General features: G+C 34.6%; 1 protein-coding gene across 2 annotated transcripts; it reads left to right on the top strand.

The window, feature by feature from the left end:
• The first annotated feature begins 14,218 nt into the window (after window positions 1-14,218).
• Window positions 14,219-17,601, top strand: LOC149800330 (uncharacterized). 2 transcript variants are annotated; one of them, XM_089959925.1, is made up of 3 exons: window positions 14,219-14,545; window positions 16,221-16,355; window positions 17,456-17,601. In XM_089959925.1, the coding sequence occupies exons 1-3, from the start codon at window positions 14,415-14,417 to the stop codon at window positions 17,517-17,519; spliced, it is 330 nt and encodes a 109-aa protein (XP_089816051.1). In that variant the 5' UTR covers window positions 14,219-14,414; the 3' UTR covers window positions 17,520-17,601. The 2 variants fall into 2 exon arrangements, 1 of the variants encoding a protein (XP_089816051.1); XR_016421361.1 differs by lacking the exon at window positions 16,221-16,355.
• Window positions 17,602-18,127: the final 526 nt, after the last annotated feature.

Below are 18,127 nucleotides of genomic sequence, written 5' to 3'. Positions count from 1 at the left end.
CTTGGCTCTGAAAATAATAATAATAATAATAATAATAATAATTTAGTGTAAGATATAATCTTCAAATAAAGCTATTTTTGAACATAATTTAGTTGGGTCACATTGCGTACGATAATATAATGATTTACCAATAATCATATCACGTACGATAAATGAGAAAGTATTAAAGAAAAACGTTAAAGCAAAATCCCATGGGACCTTATGTGCAAAAATAGTTTGTTTGTTTGTTTGTTTTGTTTTGTTTTTTGTTGTTTAAATACAGCCGCACTAAGTGTACCATCTGGCATATGCTGTAAAGGTACATTATACTTATATAACGTATCTGCATATCCACCAATATATTACGCTACGAGACATTCGTAATCCAGAGTAATTTTTGCTAATGAATAGAGTTTTCAAAAGGTACATGTTCACCGGTCTAATATTTTCAAAAGGTACTTGTTAACTTGTCAAGTATTTTGAAAAGGTACTTGAGAACCGGTCAAGTGTTTTCATATTTAACTAAAGTAAGATGTTTAGCTGTATATGTATTAAGTAAAGTTCCAAACCAAAAGAAAGAACAACAGAAAGATAGAAAGAATGAAAGATGGTATTATATTTTGACAATTACTGAAGATATAGTTCGAAGAATTTTTTTTAGAACATTAAGAAAACTTACTGACAATACCGATAGATACATTTACATGCCTCTAATCAAGTTGACTTAAAATGCATGTTGTTCTAAACAAAATTATGTTAAAGACGTTGAATGCTGTGTATTTGATATTATACACAGGGCCTCATTGAATACATTAATTATGGCAGTTTATTTAGTAAGAAAAAGTATCACTGATAGTAATAACTGCACTCAACTCTTACCACCAACTTTGAGCACTGTTATGTTAATTGCTACGTTGATTGATCAAAGTACGTGTCGAACATTAACAGTAGTGCTCAATTAAGAGTTTCAAACCATTTCAACATACTCCCACCACCACCCCAGCGCCACAGTAAAGGGTGTAAGAACAACCCTTGTTTCGAAATGGGAGACTACCCCAGATTTTATCCTCCTCTTAATTAGGATCTGAAAAGCAGTTTATACCTCCCAAAAGTGCTTGATTATTAAGTATAGACACGTGGGTCTAGAAGCACAAAAAAATTCAGAGCTAAAATATTGTCTCAGAGACACCCATTAGAATTAACACTTCGATGAAAGGATTACAGGCCCCGGAAAATACCTTAGGAATTCTTCGATTCAAGGCTTAGGGAATGTTTTGTGGGTTGTTGTAAGCCAATCTTTGAAAGAGCCTAAGTGGATAACATTTCACCGAAATCCTTTTAGTCTGTTGCAGCTTTGTGAGGATCGTATTAACGCTGAAGAACACCGTCTAGTAGCAGACATATGTAAGGAGCTGAAATCAGATATGATAGAAGATGCTATACTAAAAGTCTGCCCTATGCAGTGTCGACGTAGTTTACTATGTGGTACCGAGAGAGAAAAAAAAACTTTAAAAAAGGCTTTGTAATCAGACCTACATAATGGACATAAATTATGTCTGGAAAAATCTGTAATTACCTTTTTATCGAACAAATGGATGAGCAAGGAGACAAAAGACAGGCATCCCGCCAAACCCTGTGCATGCTCGAAGATGCTGTACCTGATACCTGACATATACAATACCAACATAGGTTATTATATTTTACCGAAATAAATTATTCTACACAGCCTTTAATAAGGAGTAAGTATAAGAGATTGAAATCAATCAATACGCTGCATATATCTGCAGTACAGTTTTATAATTTCGGGGGCCGATTTAATTCTTTAACATTATCTATCTAGGCATAATAATTTTTAGCACGAGCGCCAGTTAAATAATTTAAATACTGCAAATTTGGATTTGACGAAACCTGAACTAACGATATAGTGGCTTAGAAAAGACGAATGATTTTGATGTAGGAGCTGTCTGCTAAAAGTATTGATTCTACCCAGGGTAATGCATTACGAACGTCATGTATCTCAGCTGTCTGATGTGATATATAGTGTCCCAAAAACAGACGAAAGGCTTTTATCTCAAAATTCCGGTTATAAGATATACACTCAAACAATATCGTTCTGAGAGACATTTCTGGGTCGCCAGGACGGGGAAAGATTGTATAGAGACGATCAATACATTTTTGGAATAATACTCTATGTGGTATAGTAAAATGAGAGTTTAATTGATTACATGTGTCAAGAGGATGACGCTCCTTTGCAGACAAGCACTTTTAGCGTGCCTCCGTGTTGTACTAGTGAGACGGTGATAAAACTAACTAAAATATCAGTTCTCTTGCTATCTTTACATCATGAATCGATGCGGTCTTCATCCCGTTCGCCAATACGCTCGCCAAGAGTCACAAACCCCACGCCCTCTGTTCGAAGATTTAGTGGCTGATTCTCTCCAATCAATGTAAGTAACTCTGTGATACAAATTTGGCTAGACGTGTGCAACACAATTGTTCATACCAGGAATGAGTTGTCATCGCCATGAACTTTTCTTTAAATCCCACATCGGTGTTACAGTAGCAATCATGCCAGAGACTCATTTTGGTATTTACTATAGTATTTTGTTTTTACTGCAGGGAAAGCACAATTACGCCTAGCTGACGGCGGATCGATTTAGGGTACACTGGAATACCCCAATGATCGATGTCAATTTTTCGCTCTTCATCCTAGTTCCATCACAATTTAAACCGGAACGTGTTTTCCTCAAGTTTAATATATATATACAGGGAGAGAGAGAGAGAGAGAGAGGGAGGGAGGGAGGGAGGGAGGCAAATAGGCAAAATGAAAATAAGATTCCAGTTAATATTTACTCCACTGCGTCTTTGTTTTTACTTTCTATTCCAAATGTTCCGTTAGCGCCTCTTCGAACTATTGCGTGCCCAAGGCAATTTAGAAAGAATAAAGAAAGAAAAAAATGAATGAATAATATTGTTTTTAAAATATCTCAATATTTTTTGGGAATTTTTTAATATAATAATGGAAGAAATAATATAACGCACCGTAGAAAAAGCGGTTCTAATTGTGCAACACATGAAAAACGTCAACGCTACCTAGACACTAACATTCAAGAATTGTTTAGTGTTTAGTGATTAGCGCAACCGTGATCCCGTAAGTTAATATGAGCAAATAAATTGTCATAAGAAATATTCAATCAGTATGAATTCCTTCTTGGCGAAAGCCTGCGCTCGGATCTTATTTCCAGTTTCAAGTTTCTCAAATGGAGCATTTTGTCCTCAATTTCCAATACAAGCCCATGTTTAAGGTCGTGTCTTTGTATGAAAAAGAAATTTATAAGCATATTTACTGCAGAAGAGTGTTGTTCGTATATTGAATAATACAAACAGTAATTGTTTTTCCCATAAAATAAAAGGGCAGGAATGGCCTTCATTCAATATAGTCCTTTCTCTCAGAATGCATCTTTCAATGAGAATATTGACAGTAAATTAAAATCACTGTGACCTCTTTTTCATGAGTTTGGAAACCACGTAATGAATGTATCTGTGTTCAAATTATAACACTTTCCTTGCTAAGACTTATAATAAGAACACATCTTGAAATTTAAACCTTTCACTCATTATAAATGGGTCATTACGACCGCCCTTTTAGGATTTTGAACAATTCCAACTTTAGTTTTCAGAGGTAAAACAGGAACATAACAAGACAAATTTACGTGTAACAGCTGCAACTGCACCCCTGCCGTTCCATAAAACTTAAGTCGTAACAGCTATAATAAATTCTGAACAACACAGTTAAATTACATTCACGTGTGCCTAATATTGTATTAGGAACTACTTTGTAAACAAATCATGTACACTCACGTAGTAGGCTATTTACGTTTTGGTTGATTAAATTTGTTTCTGAATTAACTAAGGCAGATGTTTCGTGGCCTGCCACATACCAGATGCTTTGCCACATTCCGCGTTAACATTTTTGCTACAATGTTTCGGATTTAGGCTAGCGATAGACATCAGAAAGGTCACAAAATTTCTGGGTCCCTATAAATAGCATGCAAGTGACAAGGCATAAACTGTCTTCTTTAGCTGGTAATAAGAATGGCAAAAAATATGTTTACAGTTTTACATCCTGAATTTCCTCAAAATGTACTTTCTTAGTTCTGCTAATCCGAATAGCATGGGCCATTTCATGGGTTATCAAGCGTGATTACATGTTTCGAAATTGTACTGTACATTTGACTATATATGTGCAATTACATCCTCCCTACTGCACTCAAAATGAAATGAACATTATATTCCATAACGTTTTTTTTTTTGATAACTGCAATGAAATGACGTCATATTGTTTAAAACATTATGATTTTAAACATTCAATGACAGAACTGAAACACACTTGCAGATGTCAACACGTTGCTCCCTCGCTGCTGAAATCATATCTACTTCATGTAGAATTGACACATATAAATCCAGTCATTGTCACGAAAGCATAATCGAGAAAAATACCAAAATCTATTTATTCCATACTAAATGAAAAAGTTGTTGAAATGCGCATTCATTCACAATATGAATCTAAGTAGACCAAAACGCCATTTTGTTTCAAAAGTGATGTCTAGCCCGCGACTAAATTCAAATTTATCTGGGCGGAGTTATGTGCGCAATAATAATGTTGTTGTTGTGTACTGATGAATCTGCGCTTGTTTATTTTCTTTAGAATACGGGATAAATTCAGTTACTTTGTTTCTTGTTATGTATTTTTGCTTATATAATTAAGTCTTATGTAGAATAAGAAAATTAACATATAAATAAAAGGTTACTGCATTCGTATGGGAAAATATGAACTTTTTTGTCAGATGGATATATTGCACTCCCAGGGTCGTGCAGGATATCCATCGGAAAAACTCATTCATAGTTTTGCATACAAATGCAGCGACCTATAAATATCAGCCACATCAGCCTCAGTAGTAGTAAAGAATATCACTCTGGGGTCAAACGAAAATTAGCATCAGCTAATTTTACATCTGTATAAATTTTTAAAAATGGCAAACACGGCATCCTATTTTAGCCATGAAATCATAAGTCAAAAGGGCAGGAAAATTAATACTTACAAGGATGGAAAGAAGGATAAATACATGTACCTACCAAGTTCGTATTCTAAGCGTGTATTTTTAGATGTTCAGTAGTAGTACCCATTCTATTTTGATAGACATATAGGAACGTTATAGCGTTATTCCGATTTCTTAGCGGGGAAGAAAAGGGGTTTTTGCTTCAGCTCTATCGTTCTCTCTCTCTCTCTCTCTCTCTCTCTCTCTCTCTCTCTTTGAAACGCAAAGCTTGGTCTCCTCATTATGCTGTCGTATTCGCAGTATTGGTACCAGTCACCATGCCATGAATTCAAAGATTTGCAAATCTACAGTTTTACAATATATCAGTGATTATTAGAACGCACGAAACGTTTACAAAGGCATATTCTCTCTCTCTCTCTCTCTCTCTCTCTCTCTCTCTCTCTCTCTCTCTCTCTCTCTCTCTCTCCTTTGGGATCGATATCGCGATGGAGTTAAATCCTGAATGAAAGACGGATATTAAAATCTGCAAATGCTCGATATGTGGTGTGCGGATCTTATGAAACTTAATTTTGGCAAAACATCCGTAATTCAAGCATGGTACTGTCGTTGATAATCTTCCAAAATCCGGAATAGTAAGAATTTATTAATCTCTCTTCTTCAACGTTTATGCATCCTGGATTAAATTAGACCTCATGCTGGTAATCTCTCTCTCTCGGGATCGATATCGCGATGGAGGTAAATAATAATGCGCTGTTGAGAGAAGGCCGGCACGTAACAGCAAGCACGAGAATATACAATTTGCCCGCACAATGAATGTGATTGAACTTAGTGTTTTCTAGCTAGAATAATAAATACTTGACTTAGGTTTCACCGAAACAATGTTATATTCAAGACAATGTCTTCGACATAAAATAAGACTCATTTTGTTTTTTGGTAACCTGCAAACTGTTGCGTACATTGGTTTAATTTTACATTCTAGAAACAAATGTTGATACTGCAACAGTAAAAGTCGGTTTTATTCACTAAAATGTGTGCTATTAGAACAATAAATTTAAGTCCCAAGTCCAAGAGAACGAAAGTAAACTTTTATGTTTGAAAAAGACCAGACTGAATGAATAGTGCATGGAATGTTTCTACTCGCCGTGAAAATAATTTTCTGTCTCTCGGTCAGACATGCAAAGGATTGGAGTGCTTACACACGTTATCCACACAAGCATGCCTAAATAATATTACACAAAAATGGGAATAGGCTTAAGTTTAAGTTTTATGGAAGACATTGACATATATACACACACAAACACATTGATAGGCAAAGATTTAATAGTATTTATGTTCCTAAGAGAACTGGGTAGTCCTGAGAAAGACCATTGGATTTCGAAAACAACTATTGACTTTATTACAGCAGTTTTAATTCATTTTGTTCGAGTCTGAAAAGGATCAATCTGATATTAGGGCAATGGAATATTTGTACTTGTAAAAAAAATAGACAAAAATGTATACCTGTCAGTTGACATGTGCAGTGTAGAAGCCCTTACAAACTATTCACACTATACCCTCAAAACCCCATACTACACTATCCAACACGACGTATATATTGATCAAAACCAAGTAATCTGCTATCGAGCAATCAGTTTAGTACTATCCAACACCCCAAATTTACTGTCCGAAACCCAATTTGGAGTGACCAACACTCAGTTATAAATTATTCAGCACCCAGTTATATACTATCCAACACCACATATTTACATCCGACAAACCAAATGTCGTGATTAATACTCAGTTGGCTACTCTCCAATCCCTATTGATTTACTATCCAACACCAAACATTTAGTATCCATTCACTAGTTGTTTAGTCTCGAATATACAGTTTGGAGTGACCTATTCTCAAATATCTACTATGGAATACCACCCAATACTATGCTACAAGCAGTTTGTTGTGACCAGTACTCAGAAATCTACTATGCCACACCCGATAATAAACATCCCAAACATGGAGGGACCAGTACTCATTTATCTACTATCCAACACGCAGTTCTGTTATATCTACTATTTAACACTTACTAATGTACTAACCAGCAGCCCATATTTACTATTCAAATCGCCATTTGAACTAACCAAGAGAAATTGAACTCATCCAAATAAGCAAACGATGAACCAATTTACTTTGCATTTGCTCAATTTGCGCACCATCATTTAGCATGCGTCATCATTTAATACAAAGGCGAACACGGAGCATAGTATTATTATAGCAATGTTGACTGTTGGACCACTCAAGCAATATACTTTATATTACTCTGTAATCACATAATTTTTTATATGTAGCACTGCATTTAATTTAAGACACACCCTTCTTATATTTAGTACTATATCAATGGGAGGTGCAACTCTAATTTATCTGCGTATCCTGTCTTTTTAAATGTATCCTTGAATTTAATTCACAGACGAAATCAGCTATTGTTGTCAGTGGGCGGAAATAAACTGTGCGATTATCTGACAAGCACCAAAGTTTTGTACCAGACCTTTAATGTGAATGTCAGTTGATTGAGTTGTTCCTGAATTTCAATAAACAAAGTTTATGTTTTACTTTTTCAGTGTAAATGATTTACATTTCAAAAAATAATGTTACCCTTTTTATTTCATGCTGCAGTCATGCTGCAGAGAAAGTTTCTGTTTACAAATATGATATGCCCAATTAGACTTCAGTCCCTTCCAGTGATTTTAAACATTCTCATTTTAAAACTTCGCCAGCAACTAGTATAATTTACAGAGGATCTACAATAGTTAATGATTTAATATTGAGTTTATTAAACGAGTTAAATAATTTTCAGTTTTTCGAGCCTTTCAACGAGTTTAGTCCCTTGTGCAATCGATTTTAAAGATGGTCGCCAAGTTGTTGATAGTAACACTATAATAATGGTTCCAGAAGGTGTGACAAGGACACTACATACGATTGCGTACAATCAGTAATTGAATGGACTTATTTGGACCAATCATATTCCCATAAAGTAATATGTTAACATGCTGACATATCAAAGAATTAAACTGCCCGTATTGTATGTAAAGTGTACCAACTATTAGTTAAGTATATACCTGATCATTACGAGTGATTGGTTGCACCACCATCCGGCTAATCACGTTTATGTGTAAACATATCCTGGATGAGAGACGGATTTTAAAATGTGTGAAGGCATGATTTGCGATGTGCGGACCTTGCGAATCTTAAGTTGGGCACAACATTCGTAAGTCAAGCACGGCACTGTCGTTCAATTACAGACTATAATATTCCAACATCCGAAAACATAAGTGCATATCAAGGAGTATTGATTCATCTCGCTTCTTCAACGGTTATACATTCTGAATTAAGTTAGACATTGTGCTGGCAATATCTCTCTCTCTCTCTCTCTCTCTCTCTCTCTCTCTCTCTCTCTCAACGTTCTCTTCAAGCTACTATGACGCGTATCCGGTTTTGAAAAAGTCGCCTTTTATGCTTCATTATGTTATCTGTATCCAGTTGTTACCATTCATTTGCGTCATACGTTATTTAATTGAAATGCTTGTTATTTTATGGAATAATACTTTATTGTGTGTTTAAATGTATGATCTAAATTGGTATTTCGATAATATTAAATTGATTAGAGTAAACTGTGATTCTGTCAACACGTTGCATACTACTAATACTCCCTAACTTAAACGATTCGCCTGAAAATCCCACAGCATGACCATCTCTTTCTCCCCCTCTCTCCCTCTCTCTCTCTCTCTCTCTCTCTCTATATATATATATATATATATATATATATATATATATATATATATATATATATATATATATATATATATATATATATATATATATATATATATATGTATATATATATATATATATATATATATATATATATATATATATATATATATATATATATATATATATATATATATATATATATATATATATATATATATATATATATCTTATTTTCATACTGAATCGCGGATCTTGTTCCGTGCAAAGCATAGTGATATTGTACTTTTTAAATTTCTCTGATATGACTTTGAAATTCAGTTCATTTTACACTCAATGTTAACTGCGTTTTTGTTTAGTATTGCCCTCTTTTTGATACGCAGAGTGTACCTTAGTTATTTTTAATTGTACATGGGGAGTTTTATTATTTTTTGGTGTCAATTTTGTTCATAACGACTGTGTCAATAAATATTTGCGATAGTTTTATAGTAACGTTTTAAGCACAAAACTTCGGCAGTTTTGAAAAAGTACAAACATTGCGAAAATCAGTACAAGAAGGAAATTTAATGTATGACAGGGAAACGTGTACTGTTCTCAAATGTATGGTGTGTTATTCAAGTCAACCATTTATTTACTCATAATAATATTTTGTCAGGTATTTCGAGTCATCTGCCCTGACAGCTTCTGATATTACCGATATTATAAATAATTGTATCTTACTAAGCCTTGTGGCTATTGCAGGTGAGAACGCCTAATATGTATGTATGTATGTATGTATGTATGCATCCAAAAAGATATAGATCTAATGAAGTGTGTTTGATCGTTTAAGTTTACAGTTGAAATAACGGATCTTAATGAATGATTATTTCATGACAAATTAATGTAACAAAAGCTATAGTATGTGAGGAAAATCCCAAATTAACAATCATTTAGATAGCTTCACCAAGTTTGTTTGAAATAAGCCCAAACAGATACATGACTATAACCATCGACTTATTCATTAATCTCGCAAATTATTGTTTATACTGTTATCAGCTTGATTTATATTCTACATTTTCATCTGTGGAATATTAGCTATTCCATCATTACCACCGTGTTACCCTTAACACCGTTCATTTTCGTTTGTCTCCCGTTTTTAGTATAATAAGAAGACAAAGATAATAACTATTTTTTATTTATCAAAGATCCCAAAACAGGTACTAATTTTGAACACATTTGTAGTTATACATCATTTTATCTTCCATGTTGCCGCCTCATATCTATATCGTCGATAAATCGTATCCACTGGTATGGTGAAAGTTCCACCGATGCTAAAAGTTGACCCTCAGTTTTCCCATAAAAATATTAGCATACGAAAGGGCCATTTTTGTACCCATTGTGGTTCCATTGATTCGGGGGTAGTTTTCATCATTAAATTCAAAGTTATTGAGTTTTAGGACAAGCTCCGGGAGTTGGACAAGAAGGTGTGTGGGTGGATTGTCTACAGAAATTGTTTCCCATGCTTCTCTACACGCCTGCATCCCTTCATTATGGTAGTATTCAAAGATGTGACGTCTAAGGAAACAAACAAATTATCTGGCAGTAATGGTTTGCTTGCTTTGTTTTTTGTGAGGTAACCTGTCGTGTCCTGAAGATATGATAGTAATTTGTGGACTTGTGGTCTCATAAAGTGATCCAAATATTCTAATATCCTTTCTATGAGAAGCTCGTTACCGGAGATTATAGGTCTCCCCGGGATTCCTTGTTTGTGGATTTTAGGTAGAAGATTAGAATATAACATCTACATGCCCTGGGATTTTCTGGACTTAGGCAATTTCTCGTTCGCTGGTCTATGTGCCCAATTTGGAACGCCTCGTAAGTAATATTTGTGATGGTTTTTGCATATTCCAGTGTTGGATCATGGTCTAGTGTTTGGTAGAACCTAGCGTCACTTACTTATCTACTTGCTTCACTAATGTAGTATTCCCTATTCATAACCACCACAGCGGAACCCTTATCTGCAGGCTTAATTATGATGTCTCTTCTGCTTTTCAGTGAGTGTAGGGCATCTGTTTCTTCTTTTGTCAAATTAGAGTATCTGTTAGTATAAATCATGTGTCTGGAAGTGTCGTTTTCAACTGAGTTGATAAAGGCTTCTATATTTGAAATTGAACTTTTTGGTGGGGTCCAATTACTTTTCTTTCTGAATATGGTTGGTCGCAGCTTATATTTTCCTCTGATTTATTTATTGGCTGCAAGGCAAAATGGGCCTTGAGTCTTAGTAGGCGGCTAAACTAGGTGTCATTTTCAGCTTCCCTCTGTCGTATGTCTTTTGACAGGGACAGAAACTCAAACCCTACGATAAACGTTTTCTTTCCGCCTCATTAAGGTCTAACTTTAGGATACAGAGCACTGTGTTAGTAACAGTTGAATTAACTTTTGCTATTGAGTGCTTACGATTCTTCCTTTTACGGCGAGTTTCTTCTTACTTTTGTTTTTAGAAGATATTTCGTCAATTGAAGTTTCTTTACATCAGTGATTTGGTTGTAGATCATGACTTCTAAGTTTTCTTTCTCTGGCGTTGTATAGTTTTGCAAATAGTCTTTGTTGATCCTTATTTAATTTAGAGTAAAACGTTTGTAATTGTTCCTGTGGAAACTGAATTCAACTGCTGTTTTAGTTCTTCGATGGTTGCTGATTTGACTAGATATTGATGATTCAAGTTTTCCCTAAGTAAGGCTGTGAGTTTCATGGACGCATCGTGGATTACTGTATTTCATCTTTTGTTGAATCTGTTTGAACTCTTGCCAATAATTTGAGGTTTGACATGAATTTGAAGACATTTAGTGACTGCTTTTGTTTCGAGGATATGGTGCAAGAGAATGCGATGATGCTTTAGACGAAGTAAGGCATTAGTTTAGATGCGTTTTGAGTGATTTCTGCATTTGTTGAGACATCGTCTCCATTCTACTAGGTTAGGCAATTATCTAAATACAAGAAGGAACAAGTTGGATCGTCTACACTAACACGAGATAAAGTGCACAACTGAAAGGGTGTTAGATCACACCAACGGTAGATCGCACCATACGAGCTTGATAATAAAAAGAATACAATTCATATGGAAAATAACAGCCCTTTCAAGTGCACTAAATCCAGCAAGGGATCACGTTTGTCAGAGATGCATTAAGATAAATGCAATACACTGACAAGAAACAGCGCAAAACTAGAATCTAATTAGCCTGAGCGCTTTCGACTCTTAATGAGTCTTTTGCAAAGGCAAATACAAAAGAAATAGAATAAAACAAACGTTCTGTTTCCAAACTTTATATGACTGCTGAGACACGAATTAAACCTTTAAATTTTAAAATAAATATTCAACTAGTTTATTTTAACTTGTTGCTGATGCTGAAAATATTTTTATTGACCTATAAATCGATATGATAACGTTATTTTTAAGTTTGAAAATTGACTGTTACAAATGAATTGCAAAACTGTAATCTTGGTTTCATTTGAAGAAACAGGATCGTTCGACAGCTTAACTAAATCCATGTGTGCCAACATACATTGTCGATGAAAAATACATGGAGCATTAATACCAACAGTTGATTGTGATTGACGAATGATTCGTTGATGTTTGAATTTCAAGCGATGGCGAGTACCCATATATATATATATATATATATATATATATATATATATATATATATATATATATATATATATATATAACCACTTCATTGTAATAAATGTGCACAAAGCATCTGTAGTCAAAGAGTAGATTTAATATATTTTAAAGAACAGCAAACTGCTTTTTAGAAAATTAACTGTTTTAATATTACTAGCAAGAGGCAATATATATATATATATATATATATATATATATATATATATATATATATATATATATATATATATATATATATATATATATATATATATATATATATATATATATATTCGAAATCGATTATAATCGGAAACTTTCAAGGCTGAAGTCATAATATATACAATACTACAAAAGTAGACATCTCAATAAGTCTGCAATTTGCAAAAAAAGTATATGTACAATTTTATGAAAAGTAAGATGGTTGTCCAAGGTGCTGGTTCAGATCATAAAATGATCAGGCCGCATCGATTATTTCATGTGTTCTTTGGCAAGGCACTTCAGTCAAATTGCCTTGGCTTGAAAAATAACCTGCTTGCGCTGCTGTGCCACAACAAATCAATCCAATCCAAACCAATCCCCGATGTACATGATAAAAAAAGGAAATTAACTATAAACGATGACTCGTGTGCAGATACGATAACAAAGTGTAAGAAAAGATACCCTTATATTTGTAAAATTCGATGAAATGATTGCGACTAACGTATATTTTAAGCAAAGAAATTTATTAAATATGTCAGTTATTCTATGTGCGATGTGAATTACTAATCTAATATTGTGCAAACATGAAGTTTGCTTTAGCAGTTTTGGTTGCAAAGTTGTTGCCAAGTCCTAATGGTTCTTGCAAGTTATTTGCAATAATCTGATTGAATACGTTATTGCATCCACACTAAATTTCACCAGTAATAGAAAACCAAAGAGACCTGGTAATGATGCCATAGGAAGTCATAAGGTGACCGAAGACCAAATAATGGATAGTATAACTTTCTTCGTTCATTTAATTTTATAACTTTTCCTGCTTACCTTACTGCTATCATATTAAAGCTGTATTAAACTCGTTGTCTGCATCAAAGTCTATATTGAAACCTACTCAGGATTAAATTTGTCGTCTCATTCCATGTCTAAATCAATCGAAAAACTTAAAATATGAAAGAAACGAAACAAATTCAGACATTACTCTGCTAGCCCTCATGTTGAAATAAAAACCTATCGAAAGCATCCTTTCGACTATTAACTACCATTTTGAAATGAATTAGCAAAGAAGAAAAGGTCCTTACTGGTAACGTTTTCGTTTTGGAGTCGACAAAACTATTTCATTCAAGCTCACTTGGACTTGTTTCTTGCTGGAGGGCCATAATAAAATATACAAATATGGTACATCAAGAAAGCAAACAATAAATTGGCTTAATGTGATACCATACTAACCAAACACAATATTCAATTTTTCCAATCCACGTCTATATGTTTGCACAACATTGAAGCAATCTGTGATCATGGAATCGCCTTGTGTATGATTTGAAAGAAATTCAGAATATACTATGGTAATTAACATCATGATGAGGCCTTGAAATCAACGACAGTTGAAACAGCCGACCCTCAATACCTACGTTTCACATCTCCAGGGAAAAATATAAATAAAATGCGGTTATCTACCCCACCCCCACCCTCTCTCTCTCTCTCTCTCTCTGGATCTCGATCTCGATTGTCAACACAGTGCGCTGCACAGCTTAGGAAACAAACTGATTGACAGTTTTCGATATAAATCTAATAACTTATATCTGTTATATATTCAGATATATTTTGCAACTAATTTAACATTGTCGGATGAACTATGCGACATCGATCCTTACAATCTTCTCTCATACTCCACAATATCATACCACGTTTGTGCTGATAAACTCACGTGAACATAAAGCTGAAAGTAACGAAGAGACATAATAAGATTGGATTATTGGATTTGTGTTATTTTCTATTCTCCAGATGAGTTGTAATGACTTATGAGGGTAAATGTAAGGCTACGAAGGACATTGATGGATATGTTTATATATGTCCTACAATCTGGTTGCCTATATGCGGAAAAGATGGAAAGACATATCCCAACCAATGCGAAATGGAACGCTGGTAAGCCCTAACAAATATAACTTAATTCATTTTAGATGCAACCGCAGACAGTTGGGTCTATTCACTTGTTCACTCGATCATTTGGAGCTCCATTATTTTCACGTTAATTCCGTCAAGTTCTAACACCTTACACAGCCTATTGCCGACGTCTACTGCTGCATTGGCAACAGAATGTACGCAAGGATTTAAACTGAAATTCATAACCGAACAATCTGATTAAACATCCAATGCTCATATATGTAAATACCATAGCTCACTAGAGGTACATCTACAATATCAAACACAACAAGTTGAGTCCATCATACCTGTAGACGTGAAATATGTTGATATATAAAGAAACATGTAGTCTAGAGCAAAATCAGCAGACTTTTTCTTGAGTCTTACAGTTACAATAATCTATAAAGTGACAACCAGGCACCATTTTGGCAAACATAAATCTTAAAGTTAATTCTTGGCCTACGCCATTGCAATGGTCAATTGTATGTTGGACTTAAATGTCAGCCAATCAGATTACACCATTCTAGAATACACTGTATGCGTAAACGTTAGCTATGCTTGTGAAATCCTTAACCTAGATCATATATTTTGGAGTTAGCACTAATATTAACATAAATACTTTGCAGATTTACCTCACTCGACCTGTACGTGCATATTACGAAATTAACCTTTTGTTATTGGGTGTGTGCCACTGGTTTCTCCTGAGAATATATCGTCGTGCTCAAACAGAAAGAGAGTATGAACATTACCATAAGAAACAACCCAGCTCCGAGTGGGCTTGATATAGCTTCTGCTTCCTGACGTCAATCAATCTGATTCACATGTTTTTGTTCAAAATCGTTTCGAAGCTTTTCTGATGTGTTTATCTCTATGCATATATCATGGAACATCAGTAAGATATCTCCAATACTGAAAGGACATTATACTAGGATGCTCGCGTTCTGAGATCGCCAAATTCTGTTCAGTACTATTTTTTGATCAAGTTCTTTGAATGCGTGTATACTCTTAGTAATGTAAGCCAAGTCTGACAGTCGATGGACATCATACGTACAGAACGTGAAGGCATTTCTACATGGGTACTATTTGACAAATTTGGTTAAATTCTGTTTAGTGGTTTTGTGAAAATTTCATATGAAGTTATTTTTCTTTTCTTAGTGAGAGTAGTTACATTGTCTAGAGTATCGGCATCACTTGTAGACATTTAAACCCTTTACACCAGAACACTTTTGGGTATATTTTGATTCCGTTTCTGTTCAGCTGTTATAAAATGAAGTCTTTTACTGACGTTTTGTTTGTAGTTTTGTTGACCATACTTCATGGCGGATCGGAATCAATTATGCAGATTTTGAAAGTATGTTATGCCTTCCTGCTTTCAATCAAAATTTTGTCAACATTCAGTTCGCGCGTTTGAAAGTCGTGAAAATGTTTTCATCTCTTTCTATTTGCTACACACATCAAACAAACGTTGTAAGTGGAACATCTCTTCACTCACCAATCAACAGGCTCGTCTTATAACAGGTACATCTCACAGTGTATCCTTCATAAATTATCATTTTAGCTTGTTCTGCTTTCTACCATTGCAATTATTTCTTTACTCAAAACTTTTCGGTCCCAAACGTCAATGCAAGAAGGATTCACTACAATAATTTCTTACTCAAAATATGATATTTCTTTTCAGTCGTGTTGAGTTTGATCATGAAGGAGAATGCAACACGATGAGTTCAGATGACAACTGTATCTGTACCATGGAATACAATCCCGTGTGTGGCACTGATGGTCATACTTATGTAAACGAGTGCGTTCTCAAGTGCAAGTAAGCCAATGGAAATTGATTTCTGAGAAGTCTTACGAGCCATACTAATTTTTCAAGAAGACGGTGCAATTTCTAATGTCACGATGCGGGAATGCAATACGCAGTCAACATTATCTAATATTCCTATAGAATGTTACATCTGTTATTCTTTTTCCCAATTCATTTGTTAATGTAACACACCAAAACGCAAAGCCATCTTACTAATGAAAAGATGTAAATACGATGGCAAAAGAAAATAACTCAGACTTTCTACCTTTGGTTGGCGGAATGAAGTGAAATATCCGCTTACCACCTCGCTTAACATAGGGGCAAAAGTAACATTTTTTGTTTCGTTTCCACAAATATACTTCATGCAAACTCCTATGAATGTTGTGTTTCTTCCAACTTAAAATAAAGATATGAGGTGAACCGAAAAAGGGTAATCATGTTAAAGACTTGAATTTTATTTTTAATTCTTCATCGCTATGGATGGGTAGGATACAAATTGTTCCCACTTAATTCGTTTTATTCCATATTTTTCGATACGTTATCATTCACAGTGAAGTTTAAGCTATTATTTGAATCCTTGTCGAAATTCTTGGTCAAAGGTAACAATTTGTGATATTTGTATAGCATGTAATAACCTTGGAACGAAGGTTATTGTGGATAGAAATGTTTCGATAAGACATTATGCTCATCGACGATTTTAATGGCGACCGACAATACAATAATTAAATTGACATTTAATATATGAAACATTTTTCACACCTAAAACGGGTAGGAAGAAAGAATGCGATTTTGTATTTCACTTGGCACTACGCCAGAAAATTGCTTCAGCAGAGTGGAATCTTCGTCTACTAAATTGTGATAACACAACGATAATTTATTCTATAACGACCCTAGCTGTGGTCAAATCCGAGACCAGGAAACTTGAGATAAGAGGAGTTTTAAATTCAGGCAGTTTGCGGGTGCAGTAGGGGGTGAACCGAACTCAGTAGTTTAAAATAACCAAGGTTAAATACAACAACCACCATCGTGTAATGCCATACGCCACAATGAAGCCCGATTTAATTTAACATTCATCCAACATCCTGCAAATATCTGTGTTGCCTGCATTTCAGAGGAACAAAGCTGTCCCACTTGGAAAAATGCAAGAAAACTGACCCTGCTGTCAAGGTCGACTAGATCGCTCACTGGATTAGCACATTCGTCTACCAACCTGTCTGTTGTCAAGACAGAATACGGTCTCAAATATGTGCAACAAGGAGTGCTTGTAAGTATTTTGTGTTTTACTCTATAAATACATTTGCGCTTGACCACCAGATATACAAATATGTTCGCAATATTTTATATGTATATATGTATGTATGTATGTATGTATGTATGTATGTATGTATGTATGTATGTGTGTGTGTATGTGTGTATGTATGTGTGTGTATGTATGTATGTATCTGTATATGTATCTATGAATGTATGCATGTATGTATATATGTCTGTATAAATCATGGCAGCAAGAGACTACAATCATCATGAGATCAGTTACCTGGCTTACATAGACGCTTACGTCACACTGTCAGCTCTTCATCTTTTGAAGTACTTTGTAATATAAGACATGTCGATGACAGACAACGATTTTAGTTCCTGCTTGAAGATGTTGCGGCATAGTTTTAGAACCTGAAATTAATATACATTGACGACGTCTGAATGATGATATACCATGGAAGACGGAACAGACAACGAACGACAGGCGCAGGGGAATATAGTTTCATTTCCTTCCTTTGCCGACAAGCTAA

This window comes from Sinohyriopsis cumingii, chromosome 5, assembly GCF_028554795.1.
Source record: "Sinohyriopsis cumingii isolate HCF-2022 chromosome 5, ASM2855479v2, whole genome shotgun sequence".
Lineage (NCBI taxonomy): Eukaryota > Metazoa > Mollusca > Bivalvia > Unionida > Unionidae > Sinohyriopsis > Sinohyriopsis cumingii.
This window is presented reverse-complemented; position numbering and strand designations above follow the sequence as displayed.